A 22,600-nucleotide genomic window follows, 5' to 3' on the forward strand; every position below is an offset into this window, starting at 1 on the left:
TTATAGGCAGTGTGGTACTGACATTAGATGCAGCTCACTGGGACAGAATAGCCCAGAAACAACCTGGAGCATATATAAGCATCCCAAAGAAATAGAGAAGGATTGGGTCATTTAATAAATAGCATTAGGGAAAATTAACTGTTTGAGGAAAGGTCCCTGTGTTGAAAAATAATGGAAGTAATCACAAAAAAGTGAATGGGTTTAACTACTTTTTTAAAAAAGATATCATAAAATAAACTTTGAAAGGCAAACTTGCAACAATATTTGCAATAAATATGATGGGATTAATATTCTTACTATAAAAACTTGTATTTCCTAAATAGTGCTTTTTGAGTACAATTGATATCACAACTTGGGAGACTAATTTGACGACATCTAGTTGAAGATGCCTAGCCTTATAACCCAGCAACTTCACTTCTAAGTCTGTACTCTGAAGAAACCCCTGCATATGCACTGAGCAACCAACATTCTATAGAATCCTTATGTGTTGAGCCAATGAAAACCTTAATAATCCTCCGTAGATTGTACAGAATAAATGATAATATGTTTATAGAGCAGTGAAAGGGAACTAGGATATACTATGAATAAGTATGAGTCTCATAAGCATGATGGTGACCCCAAACAGCAAGCTACAAAAGTAAACATACACAATTCTGTGTAACCAGGAATATGTACATATGTGGCAGAGTATACAGAAATGATGGAGTCCTTGAAATTGTGAGCACCAAATTCAGGATAGTGGCCACCTCTAGGTCTGAAGAGGAGGGTACGTACACAAAGCAACCACTCTGTCGGTAACATTGTACATCTCAAAGTGGTCGCATGGAGAGTTAAAGTATTGCTTACACCTTTCTAAAGGTCTGGAATATTTCGCAATAAGTTTTTTTCTTTATATGTAAATTAATAACACTAGAATCTAGTGGAGAAAGAGACAAAAGATGAGATTTATATAGAGAAAAGAAACTAAAGTAGTTAAAAAATACGAAAAAAATTCACTCCTCATTAGTAATTGTGAAGAAATGCAAATTTAAATAAACTCATTATTTAACTTACTGCAAAGATTTTAGGGAATAAACTCAAAATTGCTACTGAGAACATGGTAAGAAGGGCATATATTGGTGGACAGAGAATCAATTGATACAGCCTGTAAAGAAGAAAAACAATTTGACTTAGAAATATTCATACCTTTTGATTCAGTAATTCCAGCTGTCGCTGTCCCCAAAAGTCTCTACCTCAAATGAAATAATGGAAAATGTAGCCAAAAAATTTTTGCAAAGATGTATTAACACTATTGGTAATAGGTAAAGAACTAGTAACATTCTCAATTTCTAGTAGTAGGAAGAGCTACATCCTTAAGATGGCACATGGTAGCATCATTTAGGAAAAGTTTTAATAACATGGGGTAAGGGGCTTGGAATTTTCAGGTTAAAAAGCAGTATATAAAACCATATGTGGCAACCATATTGCATATTTATAAACCAAATCCTAAAGGAAATTTTACCGAAAGTGCTCATCAGCCATGTCAACGTCCTTTTTCATTGTCTGTATTACAGGCAGTTCCTGTTAATGATGGAATAGAGCTGTTGCAAATGGTCCTGAACTTTGACACCAAGGATCCTCTCATCCTGTCCTGTGTCCTCACTAATGTCTCAGCACTCTTTCCATTTGTCACCTACAGACCAGAGTTCCTGCCCCAGGTCTTCTCTAAGGTAAATTCCATCTCCTTTGTAAACTTTGGGTATTTTTGAACTAATTATTTTTTGTGATTGTTTTTGAGAGTCTTTGAGACAAGCTGATAAACAGTCATTTATTCATTCATCAACTATTCAGTATTTACAGTGGATTATTAGCCTTACTTACCCTTCAGGCGTTCTGTTTGGAAATAAAATTACATAAACAGTTGTTGTACCCATGTGGCATTATAATTAATAGACGAGTATCCTGAGAAGTGGAAAAGAATACCTAAAGAGGGTATCAATGTGCTCTCAGTTTATTCGAAGGGGATTTGTAAAAGGAATGGTTAGTGTGGATCGTTTTTGGGTTTCCAGTTTAGGTGAATAGTAGAGAACTACCTGAGTGAAAATAATGGAATCGGTAAGAATGAGGAAGGAGGGATGAGTTCAGTTTAGGAATACTACATTTGAAGTGTATGTAGAATATCTACGAGAAGATACTTCACAATAAATTGGCTATTTGAGGTTAAAGGTCTAGAGTCTGGAAAATTACAATATTAAGGTGGCATCATCATAGAAGTGCCTAGAGCAGAGGTGAAGCCCTAGGAAAGAGGGTGATGTGTATGTAGAGTTGGACATGTGGCTCAAGCAGGGAACCCTGGGGATTATCATCATGGGGGGGGGGGGCAAAGAATGAGAATTCTCCAAAGAAGAATAAAGATACAGCCAGAGAAATGAGAAAATGTTGTGTTACAAAGGTCAGTAGAACTTCAAAAAGGTAGACTCATTTGTTGCAACAGAAATTCTCTAAGAACTGGGAAATATCTGTTGGGTTTCTTTCTTTCTTTTTTTTTTTTTTAAGATTTTATTTATGAGAGAAAGAGTGCATGGGGGGAGGGGCAGAGGGAGGGAGAAGCAGACTTAGCAGGGAGCTCAACGAGGGGCTCGATCCTGGGACCCTGAGATCATGACCTGAGCTGAAGGCAGACGCTTAACCAACTGAGCCACCCAGGCGTCTGTCCATTGGGTTTCTTGATTAGACCTTTGTTAGAGTATAATTCTATCCTGGTGACTAGCGCAGTAGTCATGCTGTATTAGGTAAAAAAGTCCGTGAGAAGTGACACAGTGGAATCAGAGAGGGTATCACCATGGCTGAGTGTTTGGCTGATGGCTTGGATTGTTCGGGGATTCTGTGACCTCCGCCTTTGTAAAATATTTGATGGTAAAGTTGTGAATCTCAAGCCTCTTGTAGAGTTCTCTGAGAAAATGAGCATCTGAAACTTCGTAACACCAATTGAAAACCCTTTTGTTAGATATTGTTTACACTTTCGAGATTTTATTGGAAACTTGATGCAAGCTACTATTTAAAAGCATTTTATGCATTTGGTCCTGATGAGTGACTTTTTCTTTCTTACCCTTAGCTATTTTCATCTGTCACTTTTGAAACTGTTGAAGAAAGTAAGGTAAGACCATTAAATCAACCAACAAATCCTAACTTCTGGAGAGCAAAAGTATGAATGCCTAACACCTAAGTCTAGATTTTTTTTTTATAGGTAGAAGGGGTTAGTAAAGGCAGGAGATGGTCACATGATACAGTGTTTTGTACCAGAGATATTCTAAGGCGAAAACAGTGAACATGTGGATTCATGGTGACTATAAGTGTCACTCCATTAAACTCCCACATTGTGAAAATTGTGAATTTGCCTCTGAAGGAAGTATTTTATGTGTTCTATGCAGCATCTGTAAATTTTATTAAAAGTGGCTCCAGGTTTGTTGACTATGTCTTCCCAGGCCCCCAGAACCCGGGCAGTGAGGAATGTGAGGAGACACGCTTGTTCCTCCATCATCAAGACTTGTCGTGACTACCCCCAGCTCGTACTGGTAAGCTGCTGGCCTCAAACCAGGTAGCCACTGAGACCTGTCAAGTTTAGTTACATTCCTCTGTAAATCCAGCCCTAATTATACCTCACGTAAATAGAAAACTAGGAACTATAGCTTTGCTTCAAATAAGCGTTCTTGAGTTGATGCCTTCTTCCTCTCCTCCTTAGTAGTGGAATTAAAAATGCAAATATATTCCTTCGAAATGAGTAGTTCTATTCCATGTAGATGACCAAGTTTTTCCTGTCAGTGTACACATCTTTCCTATGTGATGTTTACTGCCAAATGGTGTGCCTAATCTTGAGAGAAGCCAGATGCAAATCCCAACCTTTTTTGGAGGGTTTCTATAGGAAATTTAGCACTATTCCAGATTAGAAATTAGTCAAAAATTTCTTCTCTGAATACACAGCAGTTACGTGTCTCCCTAACATATATAAACAAACTAATCTTTGTCTGTGAATATACTATAAAATTGAAATAGAAAAAAAGACCTATTGTTTTCACAGTTGTAGCATGGGACAGTACAGTTACCCAAACACCCGAGACAAGAACCACCTTCTGCCTAAATTGCCTTACTTGTTTAGGCAAAAGAACAACGTTACAACTAAATTACTTAAGTGACAGTCTTATAGGCCTGACCTTCCTAGGAATGCCTTGATTCTCTCTCCACCTTCCTTGAGTGACCCACCTCTCCTTAAAAATCAGACCTTCACCACCTTTGGGTTTTTTTCTTTGTAATCTGCAGCCCAATTTTGACATGCTTTATAACCATGTGAAACAACTCCTCTCCAATGAGTTACTCTTGACACAAATGGAGAAGTGTGCCCTCATGGAAGCCCTGGTTCTCATTAGCAACCAGTTCAAGAACTACGAGCGTCAGAAGGTGTTCCTAGAGGAGCTGATGGCACCAGTGGCCAGCATCTGGCTTTCTGAAGACATGCACAGGTAGAGGAGAGCCTTTGCCCCAGACCCTCACTGCACTGGAGCACCCCTTCTGTATTTGAAGAGTTGCCCCGGGTGGCAGTGTAAGGATGTCAAGGTGTGATGGCCCCATCGGTGACATCTGAAGTTCTCCAAAAGCAGTCGTTTATTCTAATTGCTGAGACTGTCATCTTGAGTTCCGAGGTGTAGGGAGAGGGAAGAAGTGAGTAGAGGTGGGCAGTACGGTTGGGAGGCCGCAGAGCGCTTGCAGTGTCCGTATTGTAGTGCCGGCCCGCATAGACACATGAGCACGGCCAGCAGGGGCCACGCGAAGTAGGCGTCACACACTCACTGTGCCCATGTAGCATTCTCAAGCCTGCATCCTTTTTATTAGTGACATTTCAGAAGTGGGAAGAGAAGTTTCAGCCTTCACATGACAGCAGGCAGTATGATTAAATTCCTCTCACCGTAACAAGTGCTCTTTGGGGCCAAATAATCATAGTTTATTAGCTTTTGTGGAAGAAACTGTCTGTGCTTCGAATCATGGTATGACTCGTCTTTCCCACTCCAACCTTCAGAGTGCTGTCAGATGTTGATGCTTTTATTGCCTACGTGGGCGCCGATCGGAAGAGCTGTGACCCAGGCCCGGAGGATCCCTGTGGTCTAAACCGCGCACGGGTGAGTAAGCCTCTCCTGGGAATGGGGCACTGCTGTGGCCGCAGGTAGGAGTAGGGTGTTAACCATTTGTAGAGTCTCTTACAGATTTATGTTTTTCCTGCGTGCGTGAGAAATCTGGGAGTCTCCACTTCCCTAAGTTTCTCCTTTCTTTTCTTTAGTTTTGAATTCTTGAGTTAGTTCCCACAGCAGAGCAGATGGTCTTTTATTTGAAGTCATTATTTTGGCTTTAAGGATCCCTAAATAGCTCCGAAAACTGTATAATGAGGAATTGGGTCAGCAGTGTGCGTCCTTCCTGCCACTGCTGTCTGGCATGTAGTGTCCTAAAGGTGGTCTAACTTGTAAACCTGAGATTTTCAGTTCTGTGCTATTCAAATAAGCATTCTTCCTGGCTCCAGTATGGCAGAAGTCTTATTAAATTAACCTGGCAAGTAGTAGGTTGGTTGAGAGTACCATGAGTGAGGATTATGGCAAGAGGTGTCAAGACAGGCTGGAGGGTCCAAGGTCAGCCAAAAACAAGACGAAATGTTGGCAGTCTAAGCACTTGGTTGTGAAGCAGCATCCAGGCCACCTTTTCATTGGGATCCTGCAAGAGGGTCACTGCAGCCCTTGGAAGGACAGCCTCATGTAAAGGAAACTTCAAGAGCCTACCACTGATGCAGAAGATGGCAATGAAAGGACCCCTCTTAGACTGACCCTAAAAGAAGGAACAGGATGGGGCGGGGTCCTTTCCTTCTCTCTGGCCTGTGGTATCACATTTGCTATAACCTTGCATATGTGTAATAACACTTTTGATTTTTCTTCCTCTTTATGTTTACCTTTTGTTCTACGTTTTTCTGTAGATGAGCTTTTGTGTATATAGCATTCTGGGTGTTGTGAAACGAACTTGCTGGCCCACTGACCTAGAAGAAGCCAAAGCTGGGGGATTCGTGGTGGGTTATACGCCCAGTGGAAATCCAATCTTCCGTAACCCCTGCACAGAACAGATTCTGAAACTTCTTGACAATTTGCTTGCCCTTATAAGGTGAGTTGAAATAATGGTTTTTCTGTTGTTTTATTTTTTTTTACCTTAAGAATCTCAAAAGTGTAATCTGTTGATATTTCTTCAGGTCACAGTGGCTAGTAAATGAGGAATTAGTTCTTGTTTCTTTCTCGACTGGGATCCCTTTTTTTAAAAATAACAGTAGTCCTCACTCGCTTAAGTCTTGCATTCCAAGTGAACACATGACGGCTGATCCCCAAATGGCTTTTCTCATTTGGAGCCTCTCCTCTATGTTCCTCTCCTACTTCCTTATACTTTATCCCTACTTTTTACTTTAGGTTTTATTTGTCCAAATTTTTGCCACTAAAGGAGTTGTTCATTGGGAGCAGGACAGTTGCTTTCTTAGTGGTGCTTCTCTGATATTCAGATGAGCTCATCTGAATTTATCAATAACAACTCTACCCGCCAATGGACCAAACATGCAGTGGCTGATCATGCCCAAGGAAGGCATGATACGTGTTCCACCTCCGTTTCCTAGGTCTTTAATTCTCAAAGCTGAGTCCTCAGACCAGCAGCAACAATCACCTAAGAGCTTGTTTGAAATGCAGAGTCGGGACCCCACCCCAGACATACTAGGTCAGAATCTGCATTTTTAACAAGATCTCCAGGTGGTTTGTGCTTACATTAAAGGTTCAGAGTCACTGTTACAAATCACATCAACTAATGTATTCAAGTGGAAGTGGGCCAGGCCTACGCTTGTTCGTTACCTGAGGTGTTTGATGATTCAGGGACACGCTACAGAGAAAAGTAGGCAGTGGCTAGAATTCAGTTCTTACTGGCCAAAGCAAGATTTGATTCTTTTTTATTTCATTTATTTATTTTTTTAAAGATTTTATTCATTTATTTTGAGAGCGAGCGAGCAGGGGAAGGGGCAGAAGGAGAGGGAGAAGCAGCCTCCCCGCAGAGCAGGGAGCCCAACTCGAGACTTCTTCCCGGGACCCTGGGATCATGACCTGGGCCGAAGGCAGGCGCTTAACTGACTGAGCCACCCAGGCGCCCCTTGATTCTTTTTTAGCTCTCATAGTATTTCTGAGTTACAGGTTAGAGCTCTGTTCCAGTGGGTTTTGGCCTCTTACCCAGGGTGGAAGAGCAGCATCTCAACTGAGCGAACCAAATTACTCATGTCCCTGGGACGCTGTACTAGAAGCAGACTCCCTAGATCATCAACTTAAGAATCCAAGTGTTTAAGTTAAGGTTGACCAAACTGGAGAGCTGGAGTGTCTGAAAGAGTGGTCATTGGGGATCTGTGGAAAAAGGCCTTATTTTGTTCTGATTTCAAAAGGAAGAAAGACATTTCAATAAAGAAGTATGGTTTGCATATTGAGAGGGTAGTAAATATTTAGTCAAGAAAATTTTTGCTTCCATATTGATGTTTTTAAAACCAGAAGGTTCTTCTGTAGCTTAGAGAAAAGTGAAAGTGATGGAATCAGGTAGCAACATACTGTCTTTTTAGGCTTGTGGCCAGAGTCCATGTGGTGGGAACCCAGACCTGGAAAGAAAGTTCATTCCCGGTTGGGCGAAACCACAAGAATAGTATGGTTGCCATCTTGTTACTTTTCTAAGAGTTCAGTGTTTTGGAAAATCCCGAAGTCAATCAGAAGATATTTTGAAAAATGTTCACCACAGTTATGGAGCAGTTTGATTCTTTGAATAATGTACATCTGGAGCTATTAGAGTCTTGTCTTGTTTTTATAGTAACTTTTATCTTGAAGGATAATGTAAGGGCACAAATAGATCTAAGGAAAGGACAGGAATTATGAGTGCATGTAGCTGAATTTTCACAAAGGAGACACATCCCTGCGATCAGCACCCAGATCAACAAACAACCTTAGCAATCACCTCTTTCAAGTCATTACCTGCCCCTCAGGGGTAACCACTATTCTGACCTTTCCACATTTTGCCTGGTTTTCTGAGTTTTAATAAATGTAGTCCGAAGCATGTATGCCTTCATGTCTGGCTTCTCTTGCTCAATAATATGTTTGTGAGAGTCATCCGAGTTATTGCGTGTCATTGTGGTTTGTTCATTCGCATTGCTGGCATGGTAGTCTGTTGTGTAATTACTCAGTCACTTATTTATTCATTTAGAATTGGTGGACTTTTGGGGCGCCTGGGTGGCTCAGTCGTTAAGCGTCTGCCTTCAGCTCAGGTCATGATCCCAGGGTCTTGGGATCGAGCCCCGCATCGGGCTCCCTGCTCCGCGGGAAGCCTGCTTCTCCCTCTCCCACTCCCCCTGCTTGTGTTCCCTCTCTCGCTGTGTCTCTCTCTGTCAAATAAATAAAATCTTAAAAAAAAAAAAAGAATTGGTGGACTTTTCAATAGTTTCCAGCATTTTATTGTTACAGATAGTGCAGCCATGCTGCTGTTAGCATTCTTGTAAATGTCTTTTGGGGCATGCATAATTTCTTTTGGGTTGGAATAGAATCCTACATATAAGAGTAGAATTCCTGGTTCATGAGGTATGCATGTTTTCCGTTTTACAGATAGAACCAAATAGTTTTCTAAAGTGGTGTACTAATTTACATTCCCAACAGTTGGGTGTTGGAGCTGTGAGTTTTAACTCCTTGTCAGATAGTCTGATAACTAACAAGCCACATGTGGCTGGCTATCAAGCACTTGAACTGTGACTAGTTTGAAATGAGATAAGCTGTAAGTGTAAAATACACATCAGATTTCAAAAACTTAGTACACAAAAGGAATATAAAATACCTTGTTAATAATTTTTTATATTGATGTTGAAGTTTTTTGGGGTTTTTTGTTTGTTTTGCTGCATTGGGTTAAATAGAATTAATATAACCTGTTTCTTTTTGTTTTTTTAAGCTTGGCTGGCTAGAAGATTTTATTTATTTTATTTATTTTTTATTTATTTTTTATTTTTTATTTTTTAAAGATTTTATTTATTTATTTGACAGAGAGAGAGAGAGCGAGAGAGGGAACACAAGCAGGGGGAGTGGGAGAAGGAGAAGCAGGCTTCCCGCGGAGCAGGGAGCCCGATGCGGGGCTCGATCCCAGGACCCTGGGATCATGACCTGAGCCGAAGGCAGATGCTTAACGACTGAGCCACCCAGGCGCCCCTATTTTATTTATTTTTTTAAAAGATTTTACTTATTTATTAGAGAGAGCGTGCAAACGCACGCACGTGCACTCACACAGGAGCAGGGGGAGGGGCAGAGAAGCAGACTCCCCGCCGAGCAGGGAGCCAGACGCAGGGGCTCGATCCCAGGACCCTGGGATCATGACCTGAGCTGAAGGCAGACGCTTAACCGACTGAGCCACCCAGGTGCCCCTGGCTAGAAAATTTTAATTGGCTTATGTGGCTTATATTATATTTCTGTTGGATAATGTTCCTAGGGGGTCAGATGGAGGACAGATGTGGGGAGCAGAACTCGGGTTCTCAAGAGGTGCATTGTCATCATCGTCTGTTTAGAATGATAACAGTTTTTCTGTTAATTTGAAGTTTGTTACGTTGTATCTGTATGTCCTCTATATATTTTATTGAAATCTTATATGTGTGAACTCTTGTTTAGCATAATGGTTATACGCAGCTGTTATTACTGAGAAAATTTCACATAGGTACAGACCATGTAAAACTTGAAACTTTTATTACCTGGTTGTCTTTTTCTTTGCCGAGCAATAACTAGTTTTCTCTTAATGTGGAAGCACAGAACCCTGCCTTGCAAGTGTGTCAGGAAAGGTGATATTTTAGGAGCCTAAACATTAGTAGTTGTGGATGTCCCTGCTACAAGCACCTGACTAGAAATCAGAGATATTGAAACAATGTATACTCTGAGTCCTCCTGCCACTGCTTGTGAGTTAGAGATAGAGCCCCAGGGTACCATCATCTTCTTGAGCAGGAGGAGAGGGGAGACCAGAAGGAATACAAGATTCTGTTGTAGTGTCAGGTATGTTGGACCAAGGATGTGTTAACAATACCTGTTTTTTAAATTCATTATATTATGTCTTGAGGTCACAATCACACTTAATTAAAGGATAAAGAAACAGCTTGTCTGCTCCCTGTCAGATTTAAGACTGAATTTCTTCTCAGTAAGAACTGATTTTATCAGAGATCATTTCATAGTATTAGCCATCTTCCCAAACCACCAACAAAGACTTAAATTAGAAACTAAAAAGATGGCAGGGGCGCCTGGGTGGCTCAAGTGTGGATCAAGTCCCACATCGGGCTCCCTGCTCAGCGCGGAGTCTGCTTCTCCCTCTGCCTCTGCCCTACCCCCTGCTTGTGCACGGGTGCTCTCTCTCTCTCTCTGTCAAAAAAAGAAACTAAAAATAGATGGCAAATTGCAGTTTTTCAAAGTAAGTGGGTCCTTTTACCTATTCTTGGCCTCCACACAGCAGTGTAGGTAAAGGCTAAGGCAGAGTTTTGGATGGCCTCACAAAATAGGAGCAAACTGAATCCAACAGCATGATTAAGAGATTATACACCATGACAAGTGGGATTTAGCCCAGGGATGTAAGAGTACTTCAGCACATGAAAGTAAACTAGTGTAATACACTATATTAATAGAACAAAGGAAAAAACCCACCTGATCATCTTAATTGACACAGAAAAGGCATTTGACAAAAATCTAAATTTAACACCCTTTGATGATAAAAACACTTAGCAAACTATGAGTAGAAGGGAATTTGCTCAAAATGAAAAATGATTCTTATGACAAATCCATAGCTTATATCCTACTCAGGGGTGGAAGATGGAGAGCTTTCCCCCTACCATCAGTAACATGACAAGGATGCCCAATTCCGGGGCGCCTGGGTGGCTCAGTCATTAAGCGTCTGCCTTCAGCTCAGGTCATGATCCCAGGGTCCTGGGATTGACTCCCGCATCGGGCTCCCTGCTCGGCGGGAAGCCTGCTTCTCCCTCTCCCACTCCCCCTGCTTGTGTTCGCTCTCTTGCTATGTCTCTGTCAAATAAATAAATAAAATCTTTAAAAAACAAAAACACAGGATGCCCAATTCCACTGCTATTCGACATTGTGTACTGCAAGTCCCAGAGGGATAATTAAGGCAAGAAAAAGAAATAAAGGCGTCCAAATTGGAAAAGAAGTAAAACTATCTCCATTCACAAATGACATAGAAAATCCCTCAAACTCACAGAAAAAGATATTACTGGTAAGAAGCAAATTTAACAAAGTTACAAGATACAGGATCAACATAAAAAATCAGTTGTTTTTGTACATTAGCAATGAATAATACCAGAAGAAAATGAAGAAAATAATTCCATTTATAATAGCATCAAAAGAATAAAGTATATAGGAATAAATTTAACCAAGGATAAGAAAGACATCATACACTGAGCGCTACAAAACATTCCTGAAATTAAAAACAATCTAAAGGGAAAAGCATCCCATATTCATGAATTAGAAGATTTAATTTTGTTGAGATGGAAAACTACCCAAAGCAAACTACAGATTCAATGCAATCCCTACTAAAATTCCAATTTCCAATGGACTTTTTTGCAGAACTGGAAAAGTAGGGTCTTCAGATTAATATGGAATTGTAAGGGGCCCCAGAAAGCTAAAACAACCTTGAAAAAGAACAAAGTTAGGGGACTCAAACTTCTCAATCTCAACTCACTACAAAGCTACAGATATCAAGTTAATTTGGTGCTGCCATAAGGATAGACATAGACAGCCCAATCAAAAACCCAGTCAAAAGACTTGGATAGACATTTCTCCAAAGAAGATAGACAACTGACCAACAAGCCCATGAAAAAATGCTCATCATCATTAGACATTAGGGAAGTGCAAATAAAAACCAGGAGATCACTTCACACCCAATAGAATGGTTATAATAAATAGTAATAATAATTTTTTAAGAAACAAAATTATGGGGCGCTTGGGTGGCTCAGTCAGTTAAGTGCCTGCCTTTGGCTCAGGTCATGATCTCAGGGTCCTGGGACTGAGCCCAGTATCTTCTCCCTCTCCCTCTACCGCTCCCCGCACTCGTGTTCTCGCTCGCTCTGCTCTCTCAAATAAATAATCTTTAAAAAAGAAACAAAATTATGGGGCACCTGGGTGGCTCAGTCAGTTAAGCGTCTTGACTCTTCATTTCAGCTCAGGTCATAATCCCAGTCGTGAGAATGAGCCCTGTGTCGTGCTCCATGCTGGGTGTGAAGCCTGCTTAAGATTCCTTCTCCCTCTGTGCCTCACCACCTCCTGCCCCCACCCCCCCAAAATTGTATAACTTGGCAAGGATGAGGAGAAACTGGAACCCTCGTACATTGCTGGTGAGGAACGTGAAATGGTTCAACTGCTATGGAAAAAAGAAAATGGTTAATTTTTCAGAAATTTAAATATAGAATTACCACATGACCTAGCATTTCCACTCTTGCACGTATACCCAAAATAATTGCCAACAGGTACACAAATACTTGCTGACGAATGTTCTGCCAGCACTCTATCACAATAGCAAATCAGTGGAAACTCAGATATTCAGCCATAAGAAGGAGTGAAGTATTGTTAACATGCTATAATGTAGAAGAACCTCAAAACCATTATGCTAAGTGAAAGATGCCAGACACAGAAGGCCACATATTGTATAATTCCATTTATGTGAAATATCTAGAATAGATAAATCCGTAGAGACAGTAAATTGGTGTTGCCAGAGCTGGAGGAAGGGAGAAATGGAGATTAACTGCTGCTACTTCACTGTTCCTCCTTAATGACTATGGGGTGGGGCGGGGCGGGGGGGGGGGGGGATGGAGGGTGTGACCTGCCGTTGGCCCTTGTCCTTCCCTGAACTTCCCTGAAGTTTCACATATTAAAAGTTGAGGGGCGCCTGGGTGGCTCAAACAGTTAAGCATCTGCTTTCGGCTCAGGTCATGATCCCAGAGTTCTGGGATCGAGTCCCGAATTGGGCTCCCTGCTCAGCGGGAAGCCTGCTTCTCCCTCTCCACCAGCTTGTATGCTCGCACGTGCGTGCGCACTCTTTCTCTTTCACTGTCTCTCTCAAATCAATCTTTTTTAAAAAAAAAGTTGAGCTGGTGGTTGGACAACATTGTGATATCTTAAATAGCACTGAATTGTATATACTTTTTAAGATTTTATTTATTTATTTGAGGTATTTTCTCAAATCTCAGCCATTTTCTAAGGCTGCTTTAATACCAAAACTAGACTTTGTGTTTCTTCAATAAACATCAGTTCTTACTAACGTACAGCATTCTTGTGAGAACCAAATGAAATCATTGCTCTGAAAACCCTTTGTAAACCATAGGATAGCAGGTAAATCTTTGATGGCTTCATTAAATAGCCTTCAGGAGCATTGAGGAGAGAGCATTTAACTCTGATGGAGAGAATGGAGGGTCAGGTAACAATGCAGTTGAAGTCTGAAGGTTTATTAGCCAATTGAGGCAAAGAAGAGGAAAGGTGAGGGGAACAGCATGAGCAAAGGTGAGCAAGAGGATGGCACACTTAGAAACAAGGTGGGGGTTGATACACACATATGCACACTAGGGTCATAGCCCTCTTCCTGTACCAAGGCAGGGGTAGAGAAGACTGCGTCCTTAGCTGTGACCTTGTGGTCGTTATTTAATTTATCTGAGCTCCCTGAGCCTAGGTGTGGCCTAGAGTCACTAAGCCATGGGCATGACACACACTAATAGCATTGTTGAACTGCTGCTTAATGCAGTTGTGCCCTCAAGGTTGTGCTCATTTCCTAGAAGAGTAACACAGAAGACTCTCCATTTTTTTTTTTTAAGATTTTATTTTTAAGTAATCCCTACATCTGATGTGGGGCCTGAACGTTTACAAGCCCGAGATCAAGCCCTCAGGCGCTACCGACTGAGCCAGCCAGGGGCCCCCAGAAAGGTCTCTATCTTAAAATCATTGGCAGCTAGTGTGCTGCAACTACTCAAAGTAACAACCTTACTTGAGTTTCCTTTTTTCATCTGTTACATGGGGAGAATAAAACTCACCAACCCCCAGAGGATTGTTGTGAATGAGACAAAACTTGGAGGGGGCCTCCATAAGGCACTGGTTTGTGCCTCCTCCTCACGTTAGCAAAAGCTAGTTATTTGGTAACAGAATGTTCCAAAGTACTAGAACCCAGGTCAGGAAACTTAACACAGCCTTTTGGAATCACAGAGACGAGTAAATGAGAGAAGGTACAGTGTAATTTCAGGACTGTAGAAGGAAATAGGTTATGAATTCCCGTTAATTCCAGTGGGATACTGGTGAACAGTACAGAAGGTGGTTTGGAATAAGAATGTGCGTCATCTGATTCCCGAAGATGGTACATAGCCCTCCAGTTAAGAGTCTGGCCAGCTAAAAACAAAAATCTAGTCCTAAAGTGTGCTACTAATCAAAAAGGAATTTACTTTTATTCTTTGAAACACTTAAACAGATGAATGGCAAAATACGTTTGCTTAGTTGTCAGTAAGACAAGGAGTTCATACCGTCTTCCACAGAGGAGGCAAAACTAGACATTGACAGTGCCAAAGAGGACAAGATAGGCATAAAAGCACTTGTAAACACAGATGTAGAAATTACAAATAAGAAATTACTAATCCAGGGGTGCCTGGGTGGCTCAGTTGGTTAAGTGTCTGCCTTCGGCTCAGGTCATGATCCCGGGGTCCTGGGATTGAGTCCTGCATCAGGCTTCTTGCTCAGTGGGGAGCCTGCTTCTCCCTCTGCCTGCTGCGCCCCCTTGCGCATGCGCGCTTGCTCTTGCTCTGTCTCTCTCTCTCTCTCTCTCTCTTTCTGACAAATAAATAAATCTTTGGGAAAAAGAAAAGAAACTACCGATCCATTGTTAGATCTTAAAATAGTAACAGTAATTCCTTAACATCACCAAATGTCCCATCAGTGTGCAAATAGTCCCAAAATATTTTAGGTGGTTTTTTTTGTTTGTTTGACTCAGGATCCAAACTAGGTCTGTTCGTAGTGTTTGAGATGTCTTTGATGTCTAAATTTGTTAGTTGCCCTGTCTTCTTTTCAATTTATTTGGTGAAAAAACTAGGTTTGTACTTGTACGGTTTCCCCTAGTTTGGATTTTGCTGATTGCATCTCCATAGCACTGTTTAACTTAGTCTACTTTAGTTTATATTTCTTATAAATAATTAGATCTCTATAGAGCAGGGGTTGGCAAACCACAGCCCAAGGGCCAAGTATGGGTCTCTGCATATTTTATAAATAAAGTTTTATTGGAGCACGCCATGCCCATTCATTCGCTTATTGCCTATGGCTGCTATTGTGCTTCAGCAGCAGAGTGGCATATTCAGGAGAGAAAGCATATGGCTGGTTAAGTCTCCAATATATACTCTCTGACTCCTGGTCTATAAAATTAATCTGATACTGGTCATTTTTTAGTAGAAATCTTTCTTAGGTGATGATGGGTTCAATGCAATGGTAAAAGTGTCCAGGTAGACTCTTGGGGTGTGTGTGACAGATTGATCTATGACAGAAGTAATGACCGAAGTAATGTAAGTCAGTGAAAAAGAAAGCTAAATTATTTAACGCATCATGCAGGGACAGTTGGCTTTCTCGGATGGGGTGGCGGGGGAGTGGATTCCTTCCTGTCATCATACAGAAAAAGAAGTTTCAAATAGATTAATACACTAAAGACTCCTAGACTGTATTTATGGTATCAGGATAGTGAATGAGTTCTTAAGACACAAGAAGAACAAACCATGATGAAGGTCAGTACGTTTGCATTAAAACTAAAGCCCAGGAAGATGGCAGAGTAAGAAGCACTAGGAATCTGTCACCCCATCTAGATAACAGTTGTACTGGCAGAATCTGATTTTGGAACTCTGGAATCTTGAAGGCTTGCAACTTCCACAGGAAGACTTGAATGGTAAATTGTGGGTAATTCCAGTCAGTATCAGCTCTTAGCGCAATAGCAGCTACCTAGCCCCCAGCCCCTTGGCAGGCAGCTGTGCACATGTTCCTGGAGCAGCTTGCACACAGCTTGTAGAACCAGGGTGGGCAAAAAGGCCCCAGTTCACTAAATATTGGAGATCTGTGCTCTGATCACTGATTGCTACTTCTGATCACACCAGTGCAGACACAGACAGTGTTGCAAGCCTCCTCCCCTCCTGCTGAAGTAACATCCAGGAGATTGAAAAGGCCATTTACACCCTCCCCTTTCATTTTTCAACTTTTCCCCTTTTGTGAGCCAGACTAAAGTTTAGGGCATCTTTGGGCACCTGGGTGGCTCAGTCGTTAAGCGTCTGCCTTCGGCTCAGGTCATGATCCCAGGGTACTGGGATCAACTCCCGCATCGGGCTCCCTGCTCCGCGGGAAGCCTGCTTCTCTCTCTCCCACTCCCCCTGCTTGTGTTCTTGCTCTCGCTATCTCTCTCTCTGTCAAATAAATAAATAAAATCTTTAAAAAAATAAAGTTTAGGGCATTCCAGAACAACTGCATATATGGGGATAATTAAAAAGTGGTTGTGCATACCCAGGGAAAGGCTCAGAAAAGACCTGAGAAAACATTGAGTTTATACCTCAGTGGATCTTTGGCCCAGAGACAGCCTACAACAATCAAAAAAATCAGTATGGGGAAGAAGAATATGATTTTCAGAGTTACCACATCATTAGACTCAAATGTCCAGTGTTCAACGAAAAATCAGAAGGCATGCACAGAAAGTATGCCCATTCAAAGGAAAAAATAAATCAACAGAAACTATCTCTGAAAAAGATCTAAATGTCAAGCCTACTAGAGAAAAGAGAAAGACTTTATTTATTTTTAGAGCATTCGCGAGTGGGGTGGGGGAAGGGCAGAGGAAGAAGGAGAGAATTTTTTTTTTTTTTAAGATTCCATTAATTTATTTGACAGCATAAGAAAGCCAGAGCAGCAGGGAGAGGGAGAAGCAGACTCCCCACTGAGCAGAGAGCCCGAGACGCTGGGGTCCATCCCAGGACCCTGGGATCACGGCCTGAGTGGAAAGCAGATGCATAACTGACGGAGAGAGAAAGGGCGGGTGCGGGGGGGGGGAATCTTAAGCAGGCTCCATGCTCAGTGCGACCCTGAGATCATGACGAGAGCCAAAATTAAGTCAGATGCCTAACCAACTGAACCACCCGGGCTCCCCTAAACAAAGACTTTATTTTTTTTTTTTAAGATTTTATTTATTTATTAGAGCGAGGGGGGTGGAGAGAGAGAGAGAGGCAGGCTCCCTGCTGAGCAAGGAGCCCCATGCAGGGCTCAATCCTAGGACCCGGGATCATGACCTGAGCCAAAGGCAGACACTTAACCAGCTGAGCCACCCAGGCATCCATAGACAAAGATTTTAAAACAACGGTCTTAAAAATGCTCAAAGAACTAAAAGAAGATGTGGAGAAAGTCAAGAAAACAATGTGAACAAAATGGAAATATCTATAAAAGGAATAGAAAACCTAACAGGAAACCAAAAAGAAATTCTGGAGCTGAAAAAGTACAATAACTGAAATGAAAATTCACTAGAGGGATTCAAAGGCAGATTTCCAGAGCAGAAGAAAGTAAGTTCCTGGCTGCCTCAGTCAGAGGAGCATGTGACTCTTGATCTTGGGGTTGTGAGTTCAAGCCCCCCCATTGGGTGTAGAGATTATTAAAAATAAATAATTTTTTTAAAGTCAAGATAGGACAATGGAAATTAATGAGGCTGACGAACAGAAAAAAAAGATTGAAGAGAAGGTAACAGCCTAAGGAGTAGGCAGGTCACTATCAAGCAGACACTAATAAGAATTGTGGGAGTGCACTGTTGTGGGAATATAAAATGGGACAGCTGCTGCAAAAAACAGTTGGATAGTTCCTCAAAAAAATAAAAATATCATATGATCCAGCAATTCCAGTTCTGGGTTCTCAAAAGAATTGAAGGCAGCGTCTCAAGAGTTATTTATACACTCAAGTTCATAGCATCATTCATACTAGCTAAAACGTGGAAGCAGGGGTGCCTGGCTGGTTCAGTCGGAGGAGCATGGGCCTCTTGATCTCAGGATTGTGAGTTTGAGCCCCACATTGGGCATGGAGATTGCTTAAAAACCTTAAAAAAAAAAAGTTGAAGCAACCCAAGTGTCCATTGATGGATGAATGTGATATTTACATACAATAGAATATCTTTCAGCCTTTAAAAGGAAGACGGTTCTTCAATATGCTACAACATGGATGAACCTTGAGGACAGTGTGCTAAATGATATAAGCCAGTCACAGAAGGACAAATCCTGTAGGGTTTTACTTACACAAGATGCTGAATATGGTCACAATCCTAAAGTCAGAAAGTAAAATGGTGCTTGCCAGGATCTGGGGGAGGGAGGAATGGGATGCTACTGTTTAATAGGTAGAGAGTTGCAGTTTTATAAGACAAAAAATAGGGGATGGATAGTGGTGATGGTTGCACAACAGTCTGAGTGTATTTAGTACCACTGAACTGTACACTTAAAAGTGAGAAATTTTATATGTATTTTACCACAATGGAAAAAACGGGGCATAAAGCCTATTGGAAATATTAGTATAAGCAAGTCAGGCCACAGACCAGAAGACTTGTGCAGCACATGAGTTGCAAAGCACAAGTATCCAGCAATTCTACGTGTTTCTGTCCACCATAGAGAAACTCACACATGTACACAAGAACTCTGCAGAAAAGCTCATTGCTAGAAGAGGGAACGAACTTACTAGCCCTCAGGGAGGTGGGGAGATTAACTAGAATTAATTAAGTGGCATTCTAAAAGTTGAAATGATTGTACTGAGTGTACATGGTTAGATTTAAAAAAAAAAAGTGTTGAGTGTTTTTTAATTTAAATAAGCATGGTCTGAAATTATCTGTTCGGTGTGCATCTTAAATATTTAACCCTGCTGGTGTCTTTTTTGTCACTCTTGTATTTTGTACAATTTTTATTTTTTTGTAACTTTCCCTATGTTTGAAATGTTTTATAATTAACTTTTAAACGAAAAACAGGTAGTTACACTCTCTGGCTGTAGATTGTTGGTGGTGCCATTGCTGTGGGCAGGAGGAGGGGCTGATAGCTGTGGATGGTGGGTAGCTCAGGTCCGTAGTCATTGCTCCTTAGTTCTACACAGCCAGGGACTGCTCAGGTAAGGCATTTTGGTCTTCTTTTGGGAACTGTTACTCTTCTTCCAGGAGGCAGAAGCAACTGGCAGAGCATTGTAGGGTCCACGCTCTTAGAATGAATACCAGACATCTGAAAGTGAGGGCATTTCATTACCTGCTGTGTTCCCGCCTGTGAAAGCACAGAGCCTCTGACATTTCCTCCTTTCTCACCGGCAGTCTGCAAACTGGGAGTGCCCAGGCATTGTCTCAGATTTAAGAGAATTTCCCTTTTGGGGTGCCTGGGTTGCTCGGTTGGGCATCTGATTCTTGGTTTCCCCTCAGGTCATGATCCTCAGGGTCGTGGGATCGAGCCCTGCATTGGGCTCTGCACTGGGCTTTTGGAGTCTCCTTGGGATTCTCTCTCCGTCTCTCTCTGCCCCTCGCCCCACTCGCATGCGTGGCATATACAGGCTCTCTCTCCCTCTCTTTAAAATAAGTAAGTCTTGGGGCACCTGGGTGGCTCAGTCGTTAAGCAGCTGCCTTCAGCTCAGGTCATGATCCCAGGGTCCCGGGATCGAGTCCCGAGTCGGGCTCCCTGCTCATCGGGGAGCCTGCTTCTCCCTCTGCCTCTGCTGCTCCCCCAGCTGTGCGCGCGCTCTCTCGCTCGCTCTCTCTCTCTGTGTCAAATAAATTATTTTAAAAAATTAAATTTTAAAAAAGTCTTTAAAAAAAAAAAAGAATTTCTATTTCTGGCTTTAGATTGTGCTATCATCCAGCTGTCTCAGGATTTGCTTCTCATCTTGATGCTTTTAGGTGTGTTGAATACTATACAGCCAAATAGTCTATTCCCGTTTCCAGGGAGACATTTAAGTATTTGTATCTTATTTTCTTTACCCTGTGGGGAGTAGTGTTGGCCAGGAGATCCATCTATGTGGATGTGTAGTATCACTGAATTATGGGGTGAAACCCATTCTTTCCTTCTGCAGCTGACTAGGAAAAGTTCACATAGCATCCTTGTTTCTTGCAGAACTCACAATACTTTATATGCATCAGAAATGCTGGCCAAGATGGCAGAGCCTTTCACAAAGGCTCTGGATATGCTTGAAGCGGAGAAATCTGCAATTTTAGGTAAGAAATCTAACCTTCTTTTCTTTCCTTGAAGTTTACCTTAGCTCTAATGGACTCCCGCAACAGCGTTGGGGTGCCCATGTCACCGTCACCTCCTCCTCGCCTGGCACCACCTCAACTGCCTGTTTCTCTGTGGAGCTCCTACAGAGTCTCTAGGAACAAGTGCACTGACTTCATTATCTTGGGTCTTCCGAGGCAGTTGTTCCCCTCTGCACTGTTAACCCTTCCAGGTAGAGGGGTGTGTCAGAGCCTTAGATGATAAATAAACGATGGTCTTTTTGACCTGAAGGATATTAGCAGACTTTTCCTGCTTTCACGTATGAAAAAAAAAGTGTTAAGTCAGTTAAGCTCTTAAATAAATAAATCTTGGAGCGCCTGGGTGGCTCAGTTGTTAAGCATCTGCCTTTGGCTCAAGTCATGATCCCAGGGTCCTGGGATTGACTCCCGCATTGGGCTCCTTGCTCCACGGGGAGCCTGCTTCTCCCTCTCCCACTCCCCCTGCTTGTGTTCCCTCTCTCGCTGTGTCTCTGTCAAATAAATAAATCTTAAAAGCAGTTAAGCTCAGATATCTTTAATTAGCAATATATTATACGTATATAATCAAAAATCTTAAAGGAATAGATTCTAAACCATGTTTCCCAGTTGTTACCTTGATTCGAATGCTGCTTTAACTCATTTTTCCCATTAGCAAATAACTATGCAATCCTGTGATATGTGCTGGGAAGGAAAGTGGCCATGTGTTTATTGGGAAACATCACCCATGTTGGAGAGGAGTCAGAGGACTGCCTTCTAGTAGAGACTTGAAGGATAAGTAGGAAGGAGCTCATCAGGTTGGGGGCAAGAGAAGATATTGAGCCTTCTGGGCAGACAGAAAGGCAGGTACAAGATGCTGCGGCATGCAGGAAAGAGGTGTATCCAGGGAATAGAGAGGGGTGTCTCACACGGCTAGAACACACAGAGCGAGGCAGTGGTCAGAAGTTAAAGCCAGAGACGTCCAGAGTTGCCTAAACCCTGTACGCATCTCTGGAGCTTTGTGCTGGCTCACCATCACAGCCCCCACAGTATCTCTTCGTTCCCAGCCATAACCTCTGCCTGGGCCTGGCTGTGAGTAAGCAGGCCAGTGAGCATTCCTCGGCTGTGACATTCATGAAAAGAAGGGTGTCAGTTGGCCTTGCTGGAGCTCGTGTCTGTCTGACTCGGCCTGCACGGTCCTGGGCCTTTTCCTTTTGGCATCACTGCACTAAAGGTTACAGAAAATAATAAAAATAGAACTTCCAAGAAATGTCTTGCAATTACTATAAAAAATAGCTGTTGCTTCACCACCCATTCCCGCTCCCCTACCCTGCCATTCAGTTATTCAAATTAAACCAGGAATTCCTGCTATAGAAATGGATGTTCACCCAAAACATACTAGAATGGACAAACAGTTCCCTCTGTCAGCTTCCAGCCATGAGCAAGACTTGAAATAAAAACTGCCTCTGATGAGAAATCTAGATCTTTTGGATCTTACAGATCTCTGTCAAACTGTGATTAATGGGTTTCATTATGATCTGCTTTACGTATTGGGCTTTTGCATAAAATGTTGCTTGAAAAAGAGGTTCCCCAACTTAAAAAGGGAGGGGGGCATCCCTGGTGCTTTATGGAGAGAGCATTTTGAGCTGTCACCGTGTGTTTTGGTACAAGTACCATCTGAAGAAACCCAGGCAAAAAGTTGGAGCGCCCAGGTCTGGCCTGAAGTCCTGCGTACTGAAATAGCTTCGCCCTTTCCCTCCCAAAACACTGTTGTAGCGGTCACCTCAAGGGGGGCTCTTAGCACCTCCATCTGGTAGAAGACATGGCCAGCTGCTTCGCATTTACGGCAGTTGTCACCCCTACCCCCAAAACTTATCTGCCTGCCGTAGGGTGTTGGCAGGTTAAGACCCTTGGCAGCAGAAGAGCATGTTCCCGACCCATCTCTCTCTGTAGGCTTACCTCAACCTCTCTTGGAACTGAATGACTCTCCTGTCTACAAAACGGTCTTGGAAAGAATGCAGCGTTTCTTCTGCACCCTCTATGAAAACTGGTAAGAAACCAATGCTGTTTCTCTCTAGGCTCTTTTTAGACACGCATAGTATAGGAATGCCATGGATAGGACTTCTGATGTAGAAGTCTAGTGCACAGGTAAGATGAGGCCAAAATTTGACAGGAAGCCAATGATTCTAGTGTCACACCGAAATGAATTGGCTGGCTTTCTTGCATTTGCTTTTTTATAATTGTCATATGTGTCTCCGCCCTAGCCATGACTTGAGATTTTATGCCTAACTTG

At 42.2% G+C, this 22,600-nt stretch overlaps 1 protein-coding gene across 2 annotated transcripts in view; it reads left to right on the plus strand.

Moving 5' to 3' along the window:
* The window catches only part of XPO5 (exportin 5), a 52,783-nt gene that overhangs the window by 21,953 nt on the left and 8,230 nt on the right, over nucleotides 1-22,600 (plus strand). For both annotated transcript variants that reach the window (XM_032409757.1, XM_032409758.1), the window contains 8 exons: nucleotides 1,554-1,709; nucleotides 3,095-3,136; nucleotides 3,465-3,554; nucleotides 4,297-4,496; nucleotides 5,051-5,150; nucleotides 5,990-6,171; nucleotides 20,195-20,295; nucleotides 22,261-22,357. In XM_032409757.1, the coding sequence (XP_032265648.1) occupies nucleotides 1,554-1,709; nucleotides 3,095-3,136; nucleotides 3,465-3,554; nucleotides 4,297-4,496; nucleotides 5,051-5,150; nucleotides 5,990-6,171; nucleotides 20,195-20,295; nucleotides 22,261-22,357 (968 nt within the window). The remainder of the gene's footprint in view (nucleotides 1-1,553; nucleotides 1,710-3,094; nucleotides 3,137-3,464; nucleotides 3,555-4,296; nucleotides 4,497-5,050; nucleotides 5,151-5,989; nucleotides 6,172-20,194; nucleotides 20,296-22,260; nucleotides 22,358-22,600) is intronic.

This window comes from Phoca vitulina, unplaced genomic scaffold, assembly GCF_004348235.1.
Source record: "Phoca vitulina isolate PV1807 unplaced genomic scaffold, GSC_HSeal_1.0 scaffold11, whole genome shotgun sequence".
NCBI classification, from domain to species: Eukaryota; Metazoa; Chordata; class Mammalia; order Carnivora; family Phocidae; genus Phoca; species Phoca vitulina.